Source organism: Struthio camelus, chromosome 3 (genome assembly GCF_040807025.1).
Source record: "Struthio camelus isolate bStrCam1 chromosome 3, bStrCam1.hap1, whole genome shotgun sequence".
NCBI classification, from domain to species: domain Eukaryota; kingdom Metazoa; phylum Chordata; class Aves; order Struthioniformes; family Struthionidae; genus Struthio; species Struthio camelus.
Genome location: NC_090944.1, coordinates 40,411,911 through 40,438,651, shown reverse-complemented (window position 1 = coordinate 40,438,651; position 26,741 = coordinate 40,411,911). Strand labels below are relative to the sequence as shown.

At 36.2% G+C, this 26,741-nt stretch overlaps 1 protein-coding gene across 5 annotated transcripts in view; it reads right to left on the bottom strand.

The window, feature by feature from the left end:
- Positions 1-26,741, bottom strand: part of ADGRB3 (adhesion G protein-coupled receptor B3) — a 461,840-nt gene that overhangs the window by 9,559 nt on the left and 425,540 nt on the right. For 3 of the 5 annotated variants that reach the window (XM_009689155.2, XM_068937482.1, XM_068937478.1), the window contains 7 exons: positions 26,216-26,301; positions 22,700-22,798; positions 22,208-22,379; positions 17,007-17,102; positions 15,560-15,599; positions 12,365-13,008; positions 531-566 (listed from right to left, as the gene is read on the bottom strand). In XM_009689155.2, coding sequence (XP_009687450.2) covers positions 531-566; positions 12,365-13,008; positions 15,560-15,599; positions 17,007-17,102; positions 22,208-22,379; positions 22,700-22,798; positions 26,216-26,301 — 1,173 coding nt within the window. The remainder of the gene's footprint in view (positions 1-530; positions 567-12,364; positions 13,009-15,559; positions 15,600-17,006; positions 17,103-22,207; positions 22,380-22,699; positions 22,799-26,215; positions 26,302-26,741) is intronic. The other 2 variants (XM_068937480.1, XM_068937481.1) reach the window with 2 other exon arrangements.

The window sequence follows — 26,741 nt, the reverse complement described above, 5'->3', positions numbered from 1 at the left end:
TGGATATCCAGCTTGAGGTACATTATACAAATCTGATTTTTAGATAGCATGTGATCCATAAGCTTTGACAAATTCAGCACTTGATCATTCAAAATTTGAGACATTCACGAGGATAGGAAACTCATATACCAGTAAATTAGTCTTGAACAAAGAGAGAAATAGGACAAATGATTGAGAAGCTCTTGAAGAAAGCAAGGTTCTGTGATGTGGCCTGTTCAATATGTGTCACACTTTTTCAGTAGATAGCTAATAACAAAAAAAAAAGGATATGAAAATGAAGAGAGAGGGAATTTAAAAAGTGAAACCATGATGCCTTAATATTACAATATGACAGTTTGATCTCAGGATATTTTACAAACAAGTTGCACCAAAGTAGTTTTAATGAATCTCTCATCATGTTTTGTATGGTACCAATTGAACCATCCTATCCGAACTACTATGTCAGAAAGTTAAAATCTGTTAAAACAAACCCTTCACACCTCTTTTATGAAAATACTTTTAATAACCAGGAATAATTCAGTAAAACTTACTTCAAAGTCAAGATCCGAATAACGTGATTTTCTTCTCTATTAAGCAGTAAAAAAGAAAGAAAAAAGAAGTTGAATTAACACGGGGACTATTCATCAAATCATATCAATGAGTGTAAATAACATTCTTTTTTTCCTATCAGATATACATTAGGTATTCTGTGAGCGGTTGTAGATTTTATCTTGATAATTTAAGATTAATCCATGACTTTGCATACATTTTATTAGACCAGTATCATATTCTTTTATCTGAAATGAAAACAGATTGCATTTCACTGGGAAGAATATTTTTGTTATTTTTATGCAACTGAATCTCTTGGTATATAAAATACATCTATTTCTATACTCTCTGTGGTATTTACAAATGATCATAATCTTTATATTCTTTACATATCTATCTATATGGCTAGATATACAGAAATGATTCTTCCCTACATCAGGCTTACGTTGGTACAACTCTATTGATTTTAATGTGGTAGCTGATAGCAAAATCAAGCCCAAGCCGTCTATATTTTCCATAGAGACTTCAGCTTGTTTGTTTGCAATGACAATCTAGATGGAGAAAGCAATTAATTTGTTTTACACTTATGACAAATCTGATTCAAAGCATCTGATAAAAATAAAACATTCTTTAGCAGTGGAATAATCACTTGATTGCTTAGACACATCTTCTAAATAATTTAGCACATAATTTTTTACAGATTCAAAAGAAACCAATTATGAAGTCAAATTATATCAGAAAGTAGTAGAAATATTTTAAGGCAGAGATAATTTTTTTTTTTTTTAAGGCTGGAAATTAAACAGCAAGCAATAGACCAAGGAGATGCAGAACAGTGGTAGGAAGAGCAGAAAAAAGAGTGGAGGGAACATGTGAATGGAAAGAAAAGATGTAGAAACTAGACCACTTTGGAGAAGGGAAGGGAAGGAAGGGAAAAGTACCTCAGGAAGGGAAAAGAGGTGCTACAGTTTAGCTAGTGACTGGATCTTCCTTCTGTGAACACAACTTGTAGGTGGTGTGAAAACTTAGCCCTTATATTCATACTCACATGACAAACATTGAACTACTTGAAATAGTGGGTGATTGGTTATGGAAGAGTAGTGGGTATAGTTGGTTAAGTTGCTTTCCTTGCCAGGCAGACAAGCTAATTCTTCGTTACATATAATATGGTTTGTTTCAGTCATGAACTGAAGGTCAGAAATGGGAACTATTTCATTGGTTCCTGGTTAACCAGACGAGTAGGCTAAATGGATAGACAAACAATACTAGATGCCTTGGTACAGAGGTTTGGTCCCAATAAATATGTAATGGGAGTTCCTTGTTGGGTGGGTAACTTATTGTGGGTGAGGTGCACATTTATTATCCCAAATGCTTCTCCCAGATGGTTTCCCCTTTTTATGATAATTTAGTGGTAGGATACGGTGGCTTAAGTTGTGGTACAGAAGCCTTTTCAAAATGCATCTCTTTTCTTCACTGAGACACAATTCAAACAAGTTGAAGCCAATAATGTTACCGACTTCATTAGACTTTGATTTTATTTAATTTAATGAATATCCAGGTTTCAGGAAGCTGCTTTGTTTTCTTGCAAATGAAAGAAATAATTCTACAACAGAGTCTTTCAGTGGCTGAAAGCAGAAAATGTTTGGTCTCTGAGCCCTTGTGACCATTTTGTGAAATATTACCCAGATCTTGCTGGAAAATTTTGACTTGCTTCAATTCATAACAATGTGAAGAAGATAGTGTAGCACTGTTTACACACATTAATACCTGAAGAGTTAGAAGGCAGTATAAGAGAAGGGTCTATAAAACAATAAAAAGTTAAATCTTTGGAGACGCTCTCTTTAATCAGCAAGAACCTAAGACACTTTAAAGAGGGTATTTAAAGACCATGCAAGAAATCCTTCAAAAATAAGTTGCATGGAAACTTGAAAAGAACAAAGGTTTTGGAGGTAAGAAAGATATGAAGAGATCATGCCCAAAATTCTTGAAGATAAGTAAGTACTTACTTCCCATTAATATGAAGAGGACCAAGGCACAAGCACACCTTTGAGACAGGTCTTTTATCATTCCACAGTAAACTAACACGTGAAGAAATCTACATATCTCTAACCAAGAAGGATTTATTTTTAAGCTATTATCAAAACAGAGCATGTTTACCACTGTTAAGTCTCAGTGGTTACAAAAGAAGAAACTTATATAGTGGATAACGGTGAGGTGAAGTTTACAGGAGCAGCTTCGAAAAATGCTTGAAGAAGCTATTTTTAAGTTACAGTTCAGTAATAAACCCAATTTCACTGAACTGTCTCAGTAAGAAACCTAAATGAAAACATGGAAAAATTAGAAAGAAATATGTAGAATGCTAGATATTGTAATTTAGAAAATTGGAGCATTTTGTATTTTGCCTTAATTCTGCTTGAAAGCAGTAAAAATATTCCTAGTGTAGCTGGGTTATTAAGTTTTGCAGCCAGACAGCTCTGATGCTTATTACATGGTAAGAAGAAATATCTAGCAGACTGCAACATACTTAACTGTGCTATTGTCAGAAAGATGTCGCTATTGCAATTTTGCCCTTAAATCACACTAGCTGGGACCAACTAGGTCATAGCACACATTTATCTCAGTGAGGATTTTTCTGGGGCTCAACAAGAATCTATCATGAACACATTTATTTTAAACCTATATAGTAAAGAACATCTGTTCTGTGCTTGTACTTTACTTTTTTTCCATGGCTGCATATGGTGAAATGAAACACAGACTCTGTCAGAGCCTATTCCCCTGAAGACATAAAAAATATATAACTGCCATAGGTCAAAACAGCAGCAGTGATGTCCTGTGAGTTTCTAAAACATAAAAGGTGCTGGTTGTGAATGTGATCCCGGACCTCTGAAAGTCATTTGCAATGCTGTCAGTGACACCAGTAGGTACAAGATCAGGTCCTTCTGGCTGCTATATCCTTGCCCTGAAATGACTGTAATGATATTTTTGAGAGAGGAAACATGTTCAGAGGCATGAAGTCATTGGGAATCTTGACTTTGACTTATACGGATGGGATCATTTCCCTTCTGTCCTAATTGGAAGCTGCCTAGGATAATACAGACCAAGCCTAAAATATGCAAAACACCTCTTAACCAGTGATTGTATATACACGTTTTCCCTTAAGTTTACATGTTGTGTCTTTTTTGGCTGAGAAAAATGGGGTTTTCCAGACATACCTAAATGCTTTCAGAAATCTAATCAACCACCTGGCTTACTCTACAATTTAAATTAGAAGTCAGAAGCTGAATGAGGTGGAGTAAGGGGGAAAAAAATCTCTTGCATCAAATGAGCTGGTGAATTGGTTACACTGGTATGCTCACTTGCAAAACTGAGAAATATTTTAGCCAACATAAAAATTAGACAGGAAGCTAATGTTTTTTCCAGGATCAGTGGAAGATGCCTTTGAATTATTAACGCTAATAGAACATAACAAACATACGACCACAAAGGATCAAACCAAAGGTTCGTCTCATTCAGTATTTTGTATCTAATCAGGTTCCATAGTGATGCTTAAGGAGTGATATACAAAAGGCAAGTACAAAGTGTTATTTCTCCTGCATACCCTCCTCAATTCTGTAATTGTAGTTTGGGAAGCCCCTCCTCAGGAAGAGCTTACATTATTGAATTTAATAACACTTTTTTTACATTATCCTATTAGTCTAATCATGTTTCATAGGTATTCATAATTTTGACATGCAAAACGTGCTGAGGTAGTGAATTCCACAGTTTAAATATGCATAACATGACAAAGGACATCATGTTGTTTGGCCCTCTGCCATTTCATTTGATGTTCCTGGTTCTTATATTATAGGAAATATGAGTAATTGTTCCCTATTCACTACTCAGTCATCTGTTTTCCAAGCTGGAGAGCCTCATGCTGGAGAACTGCAAGGGTAACTAAATAGGGACTGCCTAAAAGACTGGGAGTTATCTGGGATAATTCTGCGAAGGCTGAGGGATGTTGGTAAATAGGGAACTGGATATTAATGCACAATTCCAAAGGTTATAAAAAAAAAGAAAAGGTCAAGTCTCCATTTAAGTGGGCAGGGATGTGAACAGCTCTGAACAGCTCCAAGGAGAGTTAGCATTAGCGCTCTGAACTGTCAGAAACAGAGCCATGCCTGTAAACCAGAGAAATCTTAGATGAGAGTAGCAAAAAGTCCTTTTAATGGTTTAATAACACTGGCTCGAAAGGAAAGGATAAAAGAGTAATACAGCTTGTTTAAACATTGGCTCTGGAAGAAGCAAACACAGAAGCTTGTTCAGAAACCTTAGAGAGATATAAACACTGATAAACAAAGCCGTTGTGAGAAAAATCTGGAAAGCTGTCGTTCAGAAAAAAAATAGGAAAAAATAAAGGAAATTTCAGAGAAGGTGTGAGGAATAAATGAAGTTTATGTGACTATAGAATGATCTGCTAAGGGAAACGGTGGGAGCCTTCCACTGCAGTCTTGAAAGTGAAGTTGTACAATGCATTGGCGAAATATACTGGAGGAAAAGATCTTGCTTGGATGGACGAGACGACCTGACAGGACTTTTCTCTTCTCTAATTTCTACTGCTGTCTGGCCTTGATTGATAAAATCCATATTAAGGCAAAAAACGCCTTCATGCCAGGACCAAAGTGAAACTGTGAGAAAAGAGGTCTGCAGCAGTAGTTTATTTAAAATCAATTTTCCTTTGTGCTAATCATGTATAGCTTCTTGTGTAATTCCAGAGCAACTTTAAACTCTGCTCACTGGGGGACAAAAATAGAACACTGAAGAATAATTTCCATACAGCAGCATGCACTAATCTGCTGGTACCAGGAAAAAGCTGCTCTCACTAAATGACTAATAAAATCCCTCTCCATCTCTGTAAAACGACAAATGCCTGATTTTCTCCTTATTCTAGTCTGCATTACACCACTACCTGATTAATTACATGAGATACTCCTGAAGATATATTACACTGTGCAAAGTATAATTGAAACCAGAGATACCATATTATAATGAGAGCTATAACCATGCTTGCATTAATATAAACCCTTATTATCAGCAGTTTATAATTCACTCTGAGATTAGATTTGACATACAAGATCTTAGCCTGGGGATAACTTTTTCCCTGAACACAATTAAAGAAAAATCTCTTTTGGCTCTCAGAGATATAAAAGCAGAACGTGAATAGGCAGTTTTGATTTAAAATGCCTTTTGTGTGTATATAATTGCAAAACAGCTTAGTTTCTGAATAGAAGATTATGTTGGCTATTACATTGTAACATGAGCTAGACATAGAGCACTAAATTTTCATGAAAAAGTGGATTTAGTCTTTAATATGGGAATTTTAAGTCCTGAAAACCTGCTAGCAAATTTAGCACATCAACATACAGCATAACTGTAACTTCAGAGATCTCAATTCAAAGCTATTCTGGCAAGTTATTCTGGTATGCTGCTCCCTTTTTTATAAGAGACTCTGCATATGTATTTACCCAACAGATCAAAACCACTTGCTTTGAGTTTCTGAAAGCTTGTGGGGGAAATGTAGCATTTCTTATACAGAAAAGCAATGGAAAATATGCTTCTTAAGGATCATATGTAGTTAAGATAGCTATATATAATATAAAGTCTGAAATGCATGCTATCCTCTGTAATGCTGACTAAAATTTCAGTTCTTCACATCTTCAGCTGGCAGAATCAGCTCTGCCTGACTCCAGCCCTTTTCCTGAACAGTTACCTAAGAATAAGCTGCAACAACTTCTACAGCCAGAGGAATCTTAGAGCTACTCACTCAACGAAAGGAAGACAGAGTTATAGGGCTAGACTTCATTTCACTGAGAGTCACAAAACTGGCAAGGAACAACGTCTCTGCAGCCTATTGAACAAGGAAATAAGGAATGGAAGGGAGAGCAATTTGCAATATAGAAAACCTGAACATAAATATAATCTGGAAACATGATAAAGAGGAAATTCCTGCAGTGCTTGTTTCTCTATTTTTATTCTCTCTGCCTTTTTTTCTTTTTTACATCTCATATCATAAATCAGAATGACTCCACAGTACATTCTGCTTTTGTTCTGCCTGATCCTCTGCCACTTTATTGACAAGATTGACCATTTTAAGTATTTATTTCTTCTCTCCTTTCCTATTTTTTTAATACCTTACTCCTTTCCTTATGCTTTTATTTTGTTATTTATAACTCTTCAATTTTAAGCCTCTTCTCTATTCTGTCATCTTTCTTCTTTTTTGTCATTTCTATCTTTCTTTTCTCTCCTCTCTATCCACACCTTTTCCTTTTCTTTGCACTTTGCTATCTTTTCTTTATCCTGCATCTCTCTATTTCCTCAGCTGCAAGAGTATTTTTTCTCGAAGTCCCACATCTGCTCTTTGGTCAAGGAGTTCTGGTGGTGACTTTCTTTGAATGTATTAGTGAATGAGTACAGAAGGGCATTTTGGTCATATGATCGACTTGTTCCTACCTAGGAGCTTTATGTGTTTATCCACCCAAAGATTTCAAAGCAGAAACTGGGACAGAAAAATTAAAAAAGGGAAATAAGAGATGAGGAAGAGAATTCCAGTCCTTTACTTGGCAAACCATTCCAGGAAGTCCTTTCATTCAAATTAGAGTACTGAAAAAAAAAAAAAATTACTTCCCTACTAAATTATCCTGCAGCAGTCCCTTACATAAGGTTCCTTCTTTTCTCTGTTTATCTTATTTCACTCATCAACCCAATCCACATATACTTTTCCTTCCCTTCTGATATAGCAGATGCTCTTTTTTCCCTGCAATAAACATTTCTATTGCTTGTCTTTGCATGTCCTTCCTTTATAATAGTTACAACTCCTTTCAGCTCTTTTCTCTTTCTTTTTCTTTGCTCTTTCCCATTTCTGCTCGCACTACACAAACCATTCCCTTGAAATAATCCATTATTCCTGTTCCACAAAGGTACTGATCCAAGTCTCCTCACATAGTCAGGTAGCAGGTGATCTACTCCCTCTTGCATTTTTTCACGACAAAGGGTAAAGAACTACTTATCTTGGAGTTATGCTGCACAGATCACCCTCTTCCTCTACATTTAGACCTCCTAACCTTTCTCTGTATCTAAGAGGCTAGGAACGTGCTGATTCACTTCAAAGTAATTTCATTTTAATGAGCACAGTACTCTAAATGTAAGTTTTCAAAAAAAAAAAAAAAATCCCAAAGAGTGTATTCAGAGTTCTTCCTTCATTAAAACCCAAACACTTTGAACTGGAAGAGCACTCTCCAAGCCACTTTGATGCCAAGATAGCAAAGCCAACTTCAATCCATGCATATGAGGCATGTGTAGGAGATTAGCCAGATGTTCAATTACTCCTCTTTAAGAAACTCAGTGATGTACTAATATGCCTACTTGCGCCTATAATCACAGGAAAACTTTTGGGAACATAACAAATAAAATATAAAAAATCTCTCACTTGCACACATGGAATCTATAGATCCTTAATTTCATACCTATCTGGGTAATACTTGTATGTAAATATTATGGCATTCTCAGATACCTATCTTTCTGAAAGCTGAAAATCTTCCTTATGCAATAAAGCATTTGATTTCTCCTAGCTAAGCATTTTTCTTGTGATAAAAATATGTAGACATAAAAACTAGAAGAAAGTTTGTGACATACTGCAGGATTCATTTAGGGCATCTACATTTTTGATGTCTATGTCTGAATACTCATTCTGGCTTCCTTTATGGGGCCAGTAGAGAGATACCAGCACTGAAAGCATGTGATTTACTTCATCCTAAAGCAGATGTCTAAAAGTAGTCTAAAAGTGACTATTTATCTTCACTGACTCTAAAGAGGAGCCTAACATGAAAAGCTCCTTTCTATATCAGAAGGGGAATGCCTAGATTTAGACATCTCCCTTACCATCTAATGGATCCTACCTGCAGAGTTAGAAGTCAGGACATACCTTCTTGTACTAATATTACAGTTCCGTCCAAAACATGTATCTCCACTTATCATAATGAATACAAAATCTAAATAAAAGACAACGTGAAAAAGACCAGATGTTTCAGCCTTCACTTTTCATATTTTTTGATTTTTAGGCTACGTATCTGACTCTATATACACTTATTAATTATTTGAATAGACACATATTGTTCTAAGAGTGGGTCATCTTTTTTTCTGAAATGTGCAAAATATAGAAAACAATCAGTTTTTACAAATGTAGGACAGTAAGTCTGTTACCCTAAAGCTAAATTTTCCAAATATATTGAATTCTTTGAATGGTAATGTATATGTTCCTGCAGACTGGTTCCATTAAATATAATACTCTAGCATTTCAGCAGTAAGATGGAAATGAACTTTAAAAGAAATCATTTTCTTTTATGATGTGAAAAAACTTATAGCCTGTATTTTCCAAAGTGGCTTCTAATTCTGCTGGTTCAGTTTTATGACCACAAAGACAAATATCTGCTGCATCTAAATGCAGATGTCAAATAAGAATAATTGGATGTACATTAATATACTGTATTTGACTGGGTGTCCAGTTGCAAACAGCTATGCCTGAAGTATTTCTGTGGCTTGAAGTGTTTGTGAATTTGCAATTATATTCCTGAAATTAGAAGCTGGGGCAGCTCTGAGCTGAAAATGGGTCATATAACAGCGAAAGCCATTCTGATAAGATGATAAATACTTTCCCCAACCACTGTAAAACTATTACCATTATTATGTTCCTAATAATTCCTGACCTCAAAACAATAAATAAATAAATAATGTCAATAGAGGTCACAAATGGCCTAACTGCACTTTATGTACGTGGTAACTCATGATTACTGTATAGTTACATGGTAAAAAATAATAGCAGCACAGTAATCCCGGAGAAACCACCAGGAAATCTACACTGGAAAGTCGTGGCAGGACTCAGCTCCCTGCACGACGTACAGGGTACAGCAGGTGTTCCCCCTGCCTGTTTCGGGGAGCCCTCAGCCCAGTGAGGTGGAGCTGCCTCTGCACAGAAGAACTCCCTCGCTCCCACGCTGGTCTGGGGTGGAAGAGCAGGACCAGCTGCTGGAGAAGCTTCCCGCTGCTCACAAGTTCTCCTTTAGAGCTGGTCTAGCCATACTCTCTGTCTTGGAAAACATGGGCAGAACCATCTTGGCATGTCCTGCTGCAGGTTTTGCTGCAGGTATTGCAGCTTAGCCATGCCTGACACAGACTTGTCTTTTAAAAGGTCCTGAAACCTAAAATCATATATTACTGGAGTTTTCAAAAATATATTGAAGGAAATCCCTTCCTCTCGCTTCTTTAATTTGTTTCTGGCAGCGATAAAAGTTAATCAAGCTGGTCAATTCTAGCCAATAGCATCTGGGGGCTTTGCCTCAACACTTGCTTCATACACCTTGCCTGCATAACACACATTCACGTTCTTTGGCTTGCTCTGGGTCTGCTAGTGTCCCTGATCTATTTTTACACACAATGCTTTCCACATTCACATCTTCAATCCATTGCAGCACATCTTTATCAAAAGATGAAATAATGCGATACAACCAAATAGTCTTGACCGCAAAAGTAGGCTCAAAAATCAAAACAGTTCCTCTCATTTTTGATCTGCCCTACTATCTGTTTTTTTCCTAATACATGGATTATATTGGGTTCAGTTAGGCCTAACAACCTAACTATTTACAACTGTATGGACTAAAATACAACTTTCTAAACCTAATATGTTTACCAAGTTAGAAGAGGCTACATATTTACTACTATATTTTATTTATTTTACTGTATTTTCTACTATATTTTTAGTAGTCTCTTACGAACACAAAAATGATATACAGAGTGGTGATTCAGATCAGGTATCTAGGCCACACTTTAGAGGTGAACTTAAAATATGATACAAACGCAGCAAAAGATTTTAGCTCTAGAGGAGCAGTACAATATACTCATGGATTTTCAAGCATATTTTCCTAAGCGGCCTCAGGAACTGGAACTCTGTGAGATGCAGAAATTGTTGTCCTAATTTTTCCAGCTTAACTAAGGTATCCTTCTGCTAGGTCTCCTAGGTTTTCTCTATCACCAGTGGAAAGAAAGAAGCATCTCCAGAGAGCAATTTAGACCTCAGACGGAGTGGACAGCTCTTGCAGTTATGTCTGTCTCCTCAGGGAACTATGATCCTTCCTTAAATATCTCATTTACACATCTGACCTTAAACAGACTGAATTTGAGCCTCCATATCTGACTAAAAGTATCTGAAAGATAGTCCTGGAGATAGACAGAAGGGGATACTGCTGGCAGGTGACTTAAGCTATCCTGTTTTTGTGTTGCATTAAAATGGAGAACTCCTGTGCACCACCTAAGATCTATTAACTAATACACCTGAGCTGAGTGCTGTAACTTAATGTAAAGTTGCTTAAAAAGAGTCAGTCTGAGCACTGAGTGGGCAAGCACTTACACTACATTTTAGAAACCCATGTGAAAACTTTTCCTGAAATTATATACATTCACTTTAAACAGAAAACACAAAAATTAGTCACTATTTTGCTTACTTACAAAGCCTGATATTCCATTTTTCAATTTTTTTTTTTTTTTTTTAGTTATGGCTTTCTTGCAAAAACTCATGATAGTACATGCATAATACAAAGAACAAGGCAAATTTTTTACTTTCAAAACTTTTAAAAGCATCTCTTCAAAAGAGAAACTAAATTCTGATCTTCTGCCCATATTCTCCAGTTAATATACACATAAAACTCCTACTCCATTTTAAAATATCCATAAGCATCCCTTATGTCTACAAAGCATGAGCTACAGTTCTGTGTCTGAGAATTGAAAAATGGAGACCCTGTGCTTTGCTACACAGAGCACTCCAAACATTGTAGACTAATAGCTCATGGCTTCAAGTTTGCATATACAGCACATTTGCTTTCAGCTGTAACTTCCTTCAGAAAGTAAGGTAGTACCTTATTTTCCTCATTTGTCTTTTTCTTTCCCATCAAATGCTGACTTTCATAACATTTGAAATGCTAGTAAAATGTATTTCCAATTCTTAAAGGGGACCGTGCACGAAATCAACTCTACCTCTCTGGTGGTTTTGCATAAGTAAAGACTCAGTAAGAATGACATTAAGAAATTTGACTCTTTGAGCTTAAGTAAAGATGGTAAGTAGTTTTCACATTTATAATGTTTAAATCCTACAGACAGATTCTAGTAATGACTTGTAATGTCTTCTAAAAGCTTCTCAGTTCACTTTTACAACCTGACTGGCATCTAGCATGCTCCGCCAGAAGCCTACCTGTACCTATTGCACATGTCAGTTGTACTGATGCCCGCACAAACATATATCTGTGCATTCAAACTAAACCACTAAATGGTGAACTACTGGATGGAACCATCCAGGATTTACACTAGAGAGAGCAGAATCAGACCTATCATACTGGCTCTCTTTACATGAGACACATTCTGTCAGCAAAAAAATGACAAATATTTTCAATTACTTGTGCTTGCAGGCGGGGGTCAATGATTATCACGTGCATTTTTCAGGAATAATTTTTCTTCTCACGATAACAGTATTTTCCAGTGGACTTTACCTGGTAGATATTGAAATACTTTGCAGTTGTGTGGCATGTTGAACCTCTAGAATTGTACAGTTTCATACTGAATGGTTCTGAAACTTCACCCTTGTTTTCTAGGTACAAATACTTCTGATACTAAGAGGAATATGAACGGCAGTGCAAGATTCCAAACGATAACTCATGCTGATTTAAGACATTAGCAGCAAACCGTGAACATAAGCCACATTTTATTATTTTACCATATAATTAGAACAACAGAGCATGCAATTTGTTTATGTGCCACTGACCTCTAAAGAGCTCATGGATATTGTGGATCCAGTTTCACTTCTCGATAATCCCGCATTGTCATCCAGCTCTGAGGCAATGAAGTTTTTTACTGCTGTGCGGGGCTCAAATGGTAAACTCTGCATATGTTCTTGGGTGGGAAGATGCTGGTCTAAATTGATATTAAATTGGTCCATTACAGAGGGATTCATATTGAATTCTGGATTAACTTTGTAGTGTAACAGCCTTTCATGAGGTAACGTATCCATGCCTATATTCATTTTGCTGTCATCTTTCAGTGATGGCTGGGTATTTACTGAGCCCCGGGGCATAACTATGTAGTCGCTTTCTATCATCCGTTCTTGAGGATGGACTATGTCCATATCTGCACCTCTCAAGTTATCATCAGTGCATAAATACACAGTCCTCCGCAGCTCGCTGTTGTCTTTTTTCAAACACTGATTGGCCAGTTCGCTCATACTCATAGGCATGTGGAGACCTGTGGGCTGCTGAATGATGACTTTGGAGATGATGTTTCCAGGCAAGGTAGAGTAGCTCATTCCTTCAGGGTTTGGTCCCTTTTCCTCCTCTTCATCGTTTAGTGAAATTCTAGAAAGTGTTCCTGTTATAGTAGCTGCTCGGCAAGGTCCGATGTCTTTATGCAGAACTGTGGATCAGAGAATAGAATTCTTACCATGTGAAACGATGCCTGTCTAATTCTGCTTTTTGTTGTGGCCTTATTTAGCAGTGTTCCCTTTAACACTGCATTTTAACTCTTTTTCATCCATTTAATAACTTTTATTCTATAAATATTGCTTTGAAAAAGGTTTTGTTTTATTAACATCTCTTAATCTACTGTATATAATTGACATAGATTTCTGATTAAGCCTCATGCCATTTATATACATTAAAAACAGACCTTCAATCACTTCTACTTTCTCACATAGATCTTAGGTGACCTACAGCTTAAGCAAAAGCCTGCCATGTGGAACTTGATTAAGGGTTTCCAAAAAAATACACTATGACATCTGTACTGCCATTATTAACTCCACATAACCTCTTGGAAAATGTCAAAACAGATTGTAAGGCAGAATCATTTTGTAAATCCATCCTAATGATCTACTGTAAGATTATAACTATAGACATGTGTTCCTGAGCTCCTAAATGTTCTTTTTCACTGATTTTATTTTAACTCTTCTGTATATAACTAGATTGGGAAGGAATTCCACTGGTATCAGAAAGACATATTTTGCCACATTTGGTAAGCTTATAAAAAATAGAAATATGTCTCATAAAACAGTCATAATCCGCTTTTGGTGAAGGTTTCCCTGGTCAAGGTTGTAGCAACATCCAGCACTTTTTATTAGGTTAAGCCCTACATGTAAAAGTTATCAGTTTCCTTACCTAATACAAAACTTCCAGGGGCATTGAAGGATGCATTCAGGAGCAAAGACTCTACTCAATTTCTCTTAAAAACTAAATATAAGTATATAATTCAGGATTTGTAATAAAATAAGAAGGCTATATAGTAAGAATGAAATTTTTAAAAATAACCTACTACTGGGCATGTTCTAGTTAGGTGCAAAAATTTTCTTGTTCCAATTTAAAATAATAGGTTAATTTAAACAGTGCTAACTTGTGCAATGAAATCCAGCTCACGGGCTCAGACTGTAAGATGACTTGGAGCATCTCAAGTGCTACATTTAGATCCCCTTTCATAGCCGGAGGGTCCTGACGACCCAGATCCTGCAGGACCTGTCAGTTCACTGCGACGTTCCACAGCAAACAGCTCATCAGGCAGCCCACTCTGCTACATCGCACAAAACTCTCCCTGATTTTTCAACTATGAAGAGAATAATTTCCCTCTAAATAATGTTACACAAGTGAAGGATGAGGGCATTTGCAGATACCCAACTCTGTGACTTAGCAAAAGGGCACCTGCCCTTTACCCCAGTCCATTTTATGTAAGGCAAAGTGGTTGCTGCATTGTTTCCAGTCACGCATTTTAAGTTCACCCAATAACCTATTATCTTCTATTAAAGGAAACTGAACTTAATTTTATACGCAGTAAAGCCCATTCATAATAGCATGCAAAGTCCACCTCCTTAAGGCTGTCCCTGACATGGCTGCCTGAATTGCAGAGCTATGTTGACAAAGGTAAAAAGGGGAGCTAAATGGACTAAAACTGGACTTTTCTCTGCAAGAGTTGGCAACAGCCATGCATTTGCATTACAATATACTGCCTTGCGCCTTTCAACACACACATGTACAATAAAGCTAAAATAACAGAACCAGCAGTACCTTATTGCAATAAACTGAACTGGCAATTTTTAAGGGTGAGTAACTGGAAACTCAAACTTTACCTTAGTAAGATCATCCTTCTCGTCTCCCCTTACAGCCAGAGAAGAGAGACAGTATCCTCCGGGTGGGTGATGGGGAACAGCTAAGTTAGACTCCTGCCCTAACTCACCCTGCAGAGGAGGCATGCTGTCTCTGTCTCTCCTCATTGAAAATAGAGGGTGTCTAGGTAGACTTACCTCTGTAGAAAAAAATATCCTTTGGAGATATATCTTAGACCTAAAATTTCTCTAGGGTTTAAAAGATCATTTATTTTTCAGTATGTGCTTTATTTAAGCAAAGTTGGGAAAGTAAATCAGTGAAAATGTGAAAAATTTTTAAATGCAGAAGCAGGCAAAGCTGACCAGTTAAAATTCAGAGTACTGAAATGTCTTAAAAACAAACTTGCGATAAAGTGGAATCAAATTTCATTTTCCTTATACCATGTTGCTTAAGCAATTGCTGACTTCACTTAGAGACTTAGAAAAGTTATCCTCTTTAAAACTATCAGATTGATGCATCCTTCCTATATATAGCTTTTAAAATGCATCAAAAAAATTGCTTGGTAGCAAAATGACTATTTCATATTTGCTTGTGTACCAGGGCAAGGAAAATTTCATGTCTGAGGCTGATTTTCTCTCCAAAGCCATTTGATTTCTAAGAGACAGCCATACCTGTAGGGTGCTTCCCAACTATGGAATTCTAGTAAAATGCTTTTATAAGAAAATGAAATAAATGAATTCATACAGTGGCATCAATTTTACAATTATAAATTTAAGTTGGAGTCAATTAGAGCCTGATATTTTTCTTACTTTTACTTCACAAGGAAATAGTATGAGACTTCTCTTTTGGTGACTAAATGACTGTCCCAACGTCCTTACCTGACCGACAAGCGATGTCCACGTCCTTTTCAAAATCAGTCTGTAACAAGAAACAATAAAAAAGGACAGCCATTATTAATTGAAAACTAACCACAATACCTTTTTGCCAGCTAGCGCTTCCAAAATGTCCTACTTACAGAGTCATAGTCTCTTAAAAGTGGTTCTTGTTGCTGAGAAGGTGAAGTATATTGTTTTACAACAGCAGAGCTTTACAAAGTTTCCTAAAGTATAACTGGGTGGTTTTCAAAGTATGCTGCCTGACCAGAAAAAATAAAATAAAATAGGTGGGAGTATATAATTTTAATAAAACGATACAGTGTATAGTTTTTTCAGTATATGGAAGAGTAACTTCTAAATCTCACGGAAGGATCATCTTTAAGGAGGCTTTTCATAATAATTTTATAATAATTTTATATGGACAATAGCCTGCAATACAAATTACTGTGAATAAATGCAATCCAATTAGTCTACTCTATCTGAAACTTTATTAATTTGTTATTACGTGGTAATTTGTTATATAACATTCTGTCAATCCTTGATACTAATGTAATCAGAGTAAGCTTCGTATTCTGGGCAAATAGCTATTACGTACTTCAATGAGTAAAAAAAATTGTCAGAACTAAGAATGAATTTTAACAGTTGAGAATCCAAGGTCACTTTTCATAGTTAAACAAATACTACTTATTTTAGTATAGAATTCAAGTACTTTTCAGTTACATTTTTATTTCCATGAAAGGTTTATTCTAGGAAAAATATTTACTAAAACTGACCTCCTTCTTGACTGTGAAATCTAAACATTGGGTTCTTTCTGGTTCACCATTTTTTTCAAGGGCATCTGCTCACTGAGCCTTGCATTTTTAGGGCCTCATCCTGTCCCTATTATGATCAACGACAAACTGTCATTGAAAGTGAAGGGATCAATATTTTGTCCTAATGTACACCTAATGATATTAGTAAATCCAAATTGGTATAGCAATCCTTTCACTATCTATCTTCTTAGTTCAAGCTACTAAATAGATTCCCCTTCTAGAACAGTGTCTAGTGGAATAGAATCTCCAACACTTTCTCCTTGTCTGGATTAATTTTGGGGGAAATATTTTTGAAGCCTTCCTGAAGAGAACTCTCAAATGTGTCAGTGCTTTTTATACCAATAGTATAAAAATTTCATTATATATTATTAGATTACTTTCTCCTTGTTCTATGCAAGAATCTTTCGTCATAAAGAACAGTGGTAGAAGATACTAACTCATTGTGCTTCACTAAGTGATCACACCAATAATTTAAAAGTTTCTAAGAGATTTAATCAAGGACATAATGACCTAAACAGAATTATGCTTTAAAATGGTGTTAATATTTCAGCTGTGCATACTTGCCATGTACAGTACTGTAAGTTCTTTTCTTTTGGATAGGAACACTAAATTAAGAGTCAAAGGAAAAAAAAGCTAACCATTATTTGAGCATGTCCATTAGGAAAAGAACTCGAAGAATCTGCATTGATTGGATCCTGGCAATTTCTTAGTCGACATCTGAATGCATCTTGAACCTGTGAAAACAATGTCTTATACTGATTCTTGTGCAACATCACATACTCTAATGCTATTAAAGATTAAGTTAAACTGTAAGGAATACAATGCATGGCTTTTCTGTAGCATACTGAATAAATCAGAGCCAGTAAACATACACGCCTAACTGCCATTCATACTTTTTCTGTATTTTGTAGCTGGTGCAAAGTCTGTCAGTCAATGACATGAAAACCCCAAAATTAAATTTACCAATGGACAGAATTAACCAGCAGTCAGGGATGACTTGGTACGCAACCCAAATTTCTCTTGGGTGATAGCATTTGTCTCTTGTCTTCTCACTCAGTTTGGTACAAGTCTAAAAGCAGGCTTAATACAGAGACTGCTGCAAAATAAAATCAGTTTTCTGCTTGATAAATATAAGATTCTTAGAAGATACATAGTGCTCTTCTCATTATACTTTAAAGAATAAGTCAGTTTGCAAGACGTTTCTGATTCAAATCATAAGCTCTAACTCTATGTATAGGGAAAACAACTTCAAGGAGAGTACAATAATAATAAGAATGGACTATATGAATGGAGTCCGACTTCTTAAAACTAAAAAAGTGGAAATTCTGAAGAATTATTGTTTAGTTAGTATGATCCATGAGGTCAATTTGAAAACTTGCCCTAAATCACAAAGAAATTTCAGAAACTGCCTTTTCACAGGAAACGCTTTGATTTTGAGTAGAGCGTACTTTTAACCAGGCATTATTATGCAACCATTTTTCCAGAAAGATGTGGTTCAACAGAGAGCCATATCCAAAGGAAAAATGCAGTTCCTGTTTGCTGACAGTACAGTGCAAATATATTTTGCTGAATTCTCACACATACCATGGTAAAGGTAGCAAGGTAACTTTTGGAAAGGAAAGGTGTATCTTTACCAGTGTTTTGACAGTATACTGGAAATGTTTTAAAACCTGAATTTTTTGATTCCATAATTTCATGTGTTCATATTAGCAACCTGACTGCAAGATGTGACTTGGAAAACAGGCACGTACTTGGGTGACCTCCAGCCAAAACAAACTAGGATCATTCCTTGTCTGAATATGAAAATATTGTTAACGAAATGCCCACCCAAAATCTATATTCCATGTATTATCTGTACAAATTATTTGATGTCTGATTTAGAAGAATTAAAAGAGAGAAAATCGTATTCTACTCATGGACATTTTGTGAGCAGCAAAAGAGGGTAATTCATTAACTGAAGCTGAACATAAGGCTTCCCCTCTGAATACATCATATTCTACTGCAAGCTCTTTGAGGGCTTTCACAAAAGGGAAAATGAAATGGAAAAAAAAGTATTTCTTTTTGTAATTAGTAAGCATTATTTTAAAGTGCTCAGCCCTTAAATGAGTAAAAGTGTTCTGCAGTCTTGCTAAGTGGCTGCTGCAGGTGGAAGAAGACTAATATAGAACAGAAAGAAGAATGAAGCTTTTGGCACTTTCTGCAACAGAACGGTGACTCCTGATGTTAGAATACTCTTAAATGTGCATGTTTCTTACAACATTTTCTAAATGCAAGCAATATACTATTTGAACATGTCAAGAGAATGTCAATCTAGTTGTGTCTCTAATACTGACATATGTTGCAACCTCTAGGCATCCTCGCACAAAGCAGAAATAAACAAAAAGTACAGGTGCCCAAATACTTGCTTGTTTTTTAAAACCAGTTATTCAAAATTGTTGTTTGAATACGTAAAGACTGTGCTCTCTTTATCTTATTTTGAAGCATAATCCTGTTCCCCCTGCTTCTAACATCGAGTTACAAGATTTTCATAGAGCCAGGCAGAGCAGGAGAGGCAGATGTGATGAACGTGCGGATACCAAGGAAGTGGTTTCCTTAGCAACAGTAACCAACTCAAAGCTTTTATAACTTACCCTCTCCCGACTCATGTACTCTTTTATTTTTTCTCCTGCAATACAGAAATGTGGGCTTCAGATGCCAATGATGCACTTAATTCAAATGCACTCTAGTCAACCAAGCACAGCAAAAGGAGAAAACACATGCGGTTTCCTCCCATCAGCAGCAGCGAGCAGAGTTACTCAGTATGATTCAAATTAGCTTTAGACAATCTTGTGATCAGGCAGGTCAGGCAAACCATTTTGCTCTGATGGTGAAGAAGCTTTAGCACTAGCTTTTCCTATCAGCCTCTGCTCTGTAACGTATACCGCACATTCTTCCAACGCCCAATTAGATATTTAAACAGCACGAACAAGAGAAAAAATAGCAGGCTCTCCAGGCTGGCTAACATAAAGCAGTGATACCTAACTCTTTGCATTTTTCCTTCCTAATTTCTAAAGTGGTTTATATGAAAACTGAAGTATTATTATGTTTACTTGAGAAGTTAGGAAACTGAATTATAGAAAGATTTGTGTTTCCCAAAGACCCTGAGCTGGTTCTGGAGGGCAGAACCAGACACAGCACATCTCTTACTTCTCTTTCAGTTTTATGTCTTAGTTAGCGAACCTCCTTGGCTCCCTAATGTAGCCCTTCTCACACAACATTACAGATAGAGCATACTCATACTTTTGGAAGCAGAGAAAGTCAAAAATATTTCTATTATCTACGTTTAGGTCAGTATAATTACAGGAAACCAAATGGATTTCATACATAATTGTAAAAGTCTAGCTCTCTTTGTAAAGTAACAATAATAAGGGCATAGTAAAGCAGAGCTGCCCTCTTTGAAATTTGTTGTGATATATTCCACTGAACAATTTTTTTTCTGACAGTCAGAATTATTGTTTTGCCTGTGCTGGCATGCTATAAATATTAGATGAGATAGCTTTGTAGTTGTCATCAAGAGTGATAAATATGTTGGCAGGGTTTCACAGACATGCACTGGCAGAGCAAAACACTTTTGCAGACAACAGAAAGGAACAGATTATTCTTTCAGCTGAGGAAGTATCCTGTGCAGTGCAAGGACTGCACTGCATGCTGTGCGTGATAGCCACTGTCTTGGCTTATTCTAGGGATTGACCTAAGGGTCTCATCAGCTACACTAAGGAGACAGTTTGAAATGTGACTTAACTCCTTGGAGTTAAGCCTTCTTCTGTATAGGAACTTGTTGGAGTTAACTGTTATGTCTTTGCTGCCGTAAACTGGTCCATACAACATATTTTTGGAAAAAAAAAAAGTCTCAAGCACATCTTTTACTTATTTGCTGTCCTTGAAGAACTTTTCTTTTCCTCACAAAAAAATTACCTTAATTAGTTCCTTAAGTGTTTTGTCCAGTCTACACTTTAGATCTGGAGGATAAGAGAAGATGCAATGTGTAATGTCAGCTAGAGTTTAAACAGTAGTACGTCTACGTACGTCTACGTAAAGCAGTACGTCTACGCTTCTATGTATTCCACCACCTTCACTGCCATCATCTTGACTGGAGCTAATCTTTTGATTAGTGGGTAAGTTGTCACTGTACATTTATTTCTGCCTAATTTTTCATGACTAATGAAAAAAACTCCTTCCCCTTTGTGATAAGGGACAATTAGATTATACTTTGGTGCTTCTGGGGCCTCGCTGGGAAATTTTCTCATAAAGTCATTTTTAAAGTGCTATATATATATCCTGATTAGCTATCTTATTAGATGCCGTCCTTTTAGGATTTCAGTGTTAGGATCAGGTCCATAACTGTCAAGATTGGCTTAATGGAATAATTCCTTTAAGTAGGAATTAGATGAGATCTGTATATGTGATTTTCTAAAAAAGTAGTCAATAAAGTAAACTATAACTAGCTATTGATTTGCACACACAAAAACAACCAAGATTCTAAATTCTTGTATCAACATCTTTACAAGAAGATATTTTTGCATACTGCTTGCACTAAGAATCACTGAATTAAAAGTTATTCAAGTCAGGATACCCCATAAATTTGAAAGCTGAGTTGACTAATAGAAAAAACTAATTCCACCTCCATCATCACAGTCCTACCTGTAAGCAGAACAAGAACGAGATGTTAAAATATGAACTCTAAATTGTGTCACTCATACTTGTTTTTGATGATATGGTGAATTTCAATGTATGAAAACTGTGAATGGTGGGAAGGAAAACTACTGTGTGAGATTACTCACTCAGTGATGCCAACAAATCTCTCCTGAAACATCTTCCCATTTTTTCAATCCTGAATACCCTTTGAATAGCTCCTGCCAATCACAAGGAACTGTGCTGGACAGTGTGATTTGTTTTGGGATGTGGTAAATATCCTGGAGTTGATAAATAGCAAATGACACACTTAGAGTCTAAACAGACAAGAGCTCTGTAATAGATATGCCAGTGGAACAGGTTGCTCTTCCTCAGTTGGGCTCCGTCTGCTCATTTTTGATAGAGGTTCCCACTTCTACAGATATACCAGCAAAGCTGTCAGGTGAATGCTCTCAAACTCATTTCAATAAATAGGTTAGTTAGTAGCTTTAGCTACATTACAGAAGCTTTGCTGGAGTCTGGCTAAAGAGCACTTAATGTGATGGCTTTGATATCAGATTTGAGTGGTGGTGAATTCAGTAATGAATGGGTGGCTTTGAGTTGTGACAAGCAGGTCAGGGACACCAGCTTTTCCTAAATGTTTTCGAAGCATACATCTGTCTTTTTCCTCTTTTTCCCTGTAGCTTATGTATGTTAGGACCTGAGTGTGTAGAACTGAAAGGATAGCTCCTACCTACCTACCACATATTTGCTCTGTCTCCTCTTTAAGGATAGTATAAGCAGAAATCATGTTGTATATGGATCAGTGTTTCAGCCTGCAAAAATATATAGCTTTTGTTCTTCAAGAAAGGGGCATTTGTGTTAGCATTTCCCTACGCTCACGATACTGGGAAAGCCTAACACTTCAAAACAGACTGAACTTGAGTTTGATTAAAGGTGCCCTCTAATTAAGTGGGCACGGTTCTGTACTGAAAGTGACATTCTACATCTGGAATTAATTATCTTGCCCCTCTTTTTTCCCCTTTGTTCCTCTTTACATCTCATCATAAAATATTTTTCTCTTTCTATAAAATATATTTCTGCAGAGCAAGCTGTACACAATATCAAACAGCAGTTGAGAGATTAGCAGGAACACAGCCCTTTAGAAAACTGGGAAGCCATTCCTCACCTCCCTTCGGAGAATACAATGGACCATGACAATAACAAAGCCTTGTAATGAATCAAATACTGCAAAAAGAATCTGAAACAATATTGATCTTTTGTCTGTCATGGCCAGAACTGCAGACATCCATGTCAGGGCCAGAAGTGGCAACACCACACAAGAACTCCAAAGAGATGCCCTATTGAAAGAAGAGAAAAGCAGCATTGTAAAATTGTAAGCAAGTGATTAAAAGCTCACTATTAAAATAAAATTTACTTAAGGATGGCACTTTATCAAGTTAACTTGAAAATCACAGACAAGCATATAACAGTGTCGGTACTTTATGTTCTAAAGAATATCCTGTATACAGTTATTAAACGGTTGCAATTTTTTTAAAAGTATTTAAATGTGCTCAGCACTCTATACAGTGTTAGCAAACACAGTTGTCATCATCAAACTATTGTCTCACATGCACTGTATAAGATTTGTAACAAGAAGATGTAAATGATCAGGACTAACATGGCATTACTGGCGGTGGTGGCTGACAAAGCTGTTGTTGAAACTACTCCACACTTGGCACATTTGAGCGTCAAACCGCTATGAGGCTCACTCATCTGACTGCAAACAAACAGAACACCCACAAAAAGAACAAAATATTGAATTGTCACCAAAAAACGTTGCTACTGAAATTTAGCTTTTAAATATGACGTCATGCAGAAAAAGTAAGTAGATTTATTCAGGATGAATGCTCGAGGTTGTTGCAAAACTGTACTTTGTACTTTACATTATTGTTAGCTTTAAATGTTAATGCTATGGGGCTTCATTTCATGCAGACTCTATTTCTTCCATTTAAGCCAAAAAAGGCCCGAAATGTCCAGTGATCAAAAGTGCTCAATACACTGCAGTAAACATAAGCACGTGCTAGGATAGACACACAGAAATCCCTCTATTCAGACCACTGAAAAGACTGTTGTATCCAGACTGACTTGCTTGAGAAAGAGTATAGGACATAAGCAGGAGGGGTATGAAGTATGTACAATTATAGAGCAGGGAGAACAACTTGCAAAATGTATCCATGCATCAAATCAATACTGGCATACCGTATAATCAGATTTGTACTAGTGATGTGAATGGCCCGCTAACATCTGCAGTGATTTTATTCATGCCATATGAAGGTCTGAATACAGGGCTTGAAATGTATGGAATCTCATGAAATAAATATCAGTTGGTACTTAAAAAAAAGGTGACCTGTTTTGCCTTTTAATAAAACACAGTACACAAGCATTAAGCTCAAACCATTTTGTACGGACAATTGTACTTCAGCACCCATCAGAAGAGTTAAAGGGCAAAACCTGGAATTTAAATTTTCTTTTATGTACATCATGCATTCAACTTCCTGAGCTGACTAAAGAAAGACTTTTGCTATTCCATTTCTTTCTGCTATCTGAACCAGAGATAACCATAGCTGATTGAGACATGTGATTATAAATAGGGAAGGTGCTTTACCTATTTCCAGCTGGAAAGTAGTGAACATGGTTAAGAAAGGTAACACTCCCATTTTTGTCGCCAATTATTTCACCTGACTGAATTCCTTCTTATTGCCAAACCCAGCATTCACATGTTTTTAAACATATCACCCAAATCAAACATTGAACTCCAGTGGTTTCCATTTCGGTAACGCAAGTGATGACTCTTGGTAAAAAAAAAAGTGCTCAGCCTTAACCTAGTATAAATTTGATCATGGGGTGTGAAAGCAAGTCAGTGAAATCACACCAGTTCACACCAGTTAAAGACCTACTCTAAAGGGCAAACCTTAAAAATGCCTTGGATAAACTCAAATTAGGCTTGGGAAAATACTTTCCATTCTTGATAGGCAATGCTTTAACGTTATTACAGTGGCTTTTTCTCCGTAGCTCTATGGATCTGTTCTCTAGATTGAAAATAACAATAGTATCTGATGTGTTTGTAAGACCAAATATAATCTTTCTGGCTGAGCATACGTTTATGCTACCCCTTAATCCAGAAAAAAATCACTGAGATCCATCAAGATAACATATCCTCTTCTTTTTTCACTTGTTGATTCACCGTATATTTATTAAGGCGAGGATAGCAGGAGTTAGCACACTTTGCACCATTTGCTGCTTAAATTCTACATAAATAATTTCTATAGTTGAACTCTGAATGAACTTTTGACAGGTATGACGCCAATCTTTGCCAGAAAGAATACATTTGCCTTCCTGAGCATGGCTGGCTACAGATATTTGAGAAATGAGCAGCAATCCCCTTTCTGATGGGAGCCAAATGCTGCACAAATTCCTGTGCCCCAAGGAATGACTTGAGACCCTTCATTTGCCAAGTAGTAGCAAGCAATGCTGTTGCCAAGCCACTTTCACATGCTATTACAGAAGCTGGATTGTTTCTTGATCAGGGCACCTATACGCTTCCCAAGAAGTGCTGGATTGTTTCTGACAGCATAATTTCTAGTTCTTCATCCATTTACTTTAAAATAAAGTACCTCTTTATTAAGTTGCGCACTTTTAGAAAGTTATTTGGTTCATCAGGAAAGTATACTATAAGCAAATAGAGTTCTCTAGCACACAACTGAGTAGCTGAAAAAAATGATATAGTTAAATGTAAGCTCCGACATCCTCAGAAAACATGGGAAGCCAAACCTGTGGCTGGTCCAACTCCTGAAATCAACATAATTAGAGCAGATATGAATCTGATCTGCAGATTACTAAGTTATTACCACTCTTAAAATAATTTGGCTAGTTTTATAATACTATATATATATTTCATCAGAGTTATCACATAGTTAAGAAGGGTGATGGAGCAAGGTAGACAAGGATGAGATTAACAAATTAATACTTTCTAACGAAAAAGGAGGAAAAGGGAAAAGAAACAAAATGAAGGCTTTTTGTTTATTTTTGTCAGAAGACGGGGAAAAGAACTGAAAATCAGAAATATCTAATTGAATAATATCAAATGCAAATCACCAGCCAAAGTATTTATAACAAATCTGCTCATCTAACCAATGAATTGAACTTTTCAGGAACGATACTGTTACCAGAATCATAAAATAATTCAAATTGAAGCTTTAATAACTTTACCAACAGCAGTAACACACAGTAAAATGAAAATATCATTGCTATAGTTGCTTGAATTCAGATATTGGTACTGCGAACTACAAGCTGGCCCGGAAGACAGAATACTAGAATATGTAGCTGTAAAACATGCTGTAGTTTACCATTATGCAAAGTTTTGAGATATTTTTATAAGCATAAAGAAAGTGATGATACTCTTGTGAAATATTTTTCTCCACCATAGAATGAATTTAGGTTTACTGCTATAGTACTTCTGTTCTACTGGAGAACACAAGTTTTTGAAAAGAACTCTGTTATCATCCTCTCTTTCTCATGATAAAAAATAGAATTTAAATGAAATTGCAAATACATAATCAATGGCACAGAATTTCTATTTATCATTTTTTGGCTTTTAAAACAAATTTTTGATTTTCAAATTCTGTTACACTAATTTAGAACATACATCTGCGTATATATTGTTGTAAGAACACAAGCAAATTCTTCACATAGTTAGTGCCATGCCAGAATAGCATTAACCTCACTGAGGATTTATTGTTGGAAAATGCTAGACACCACAGTAATTAAAGTTGACAGTTAGAAAGAAAAATAACCGGTTCCTTCTGTATGTACAGTTCATAAAATTATTTTCGGAACTGCAACAATTTTAAACGTGTGACATTGTTGTGAAACTTCTGCTCAGATTTGTTCAATCCTTATTCTTATTAACTTAATACTGTTGTACTTGTGTTTTATTATGTTTAGTTTGTTTAGTTGCATTCCCTCACAATAATGCAACTGCAACTTTTGAGATGAATGGAATCTGTTAGACACACTGTTACACTTATATAAAAGTTCAAAGCACAATCAATCAAATGCATTTTAGTGAATATCGGTAATTGAAAATTGGTGATACAACTTTCATATACTTTAAAACAACCCAATTGTTGCTTACCCCGCTCTGTGTTTGAGCTTTTTATCTAGGATTCCATCTCTGGAAACGAGTTTATTAAATACCAAAATGCCAATCACCATGTTGACCTGTCAAACAGAAAACAAACAGTTGAGCTTTTAGTATCTGAAAGAAAATAGTTTATCCGGAAACATTCAAGAACAGATTTCTTTTTTTTTTTTATTTCCTGAATATTTACTACAAAACTTGCTCTTCCATGCTTACAATATGTCCCATGTTACATGTTGGAGTATTTCACTGGAGATAATTTGACACAGTTCTCAAATACACTAAAAGTGCATTTTTTAAATAAGTCATGGGCACACACACACACTGCAATAGCCTTATTTTTGAATCTTGAATTCTGTCTGGTATCAAGCTATAAAAACTTGAGAGATAGAGCTTTAATATTTCCTCCATTTTAACTGCAATCATATAACCTATTCCATGAAAACCGCATAACACTGCATTTGAATTGTGCACACACGGCAGACCTCGCCGTACAGCACACAAATGACCACACACAGCT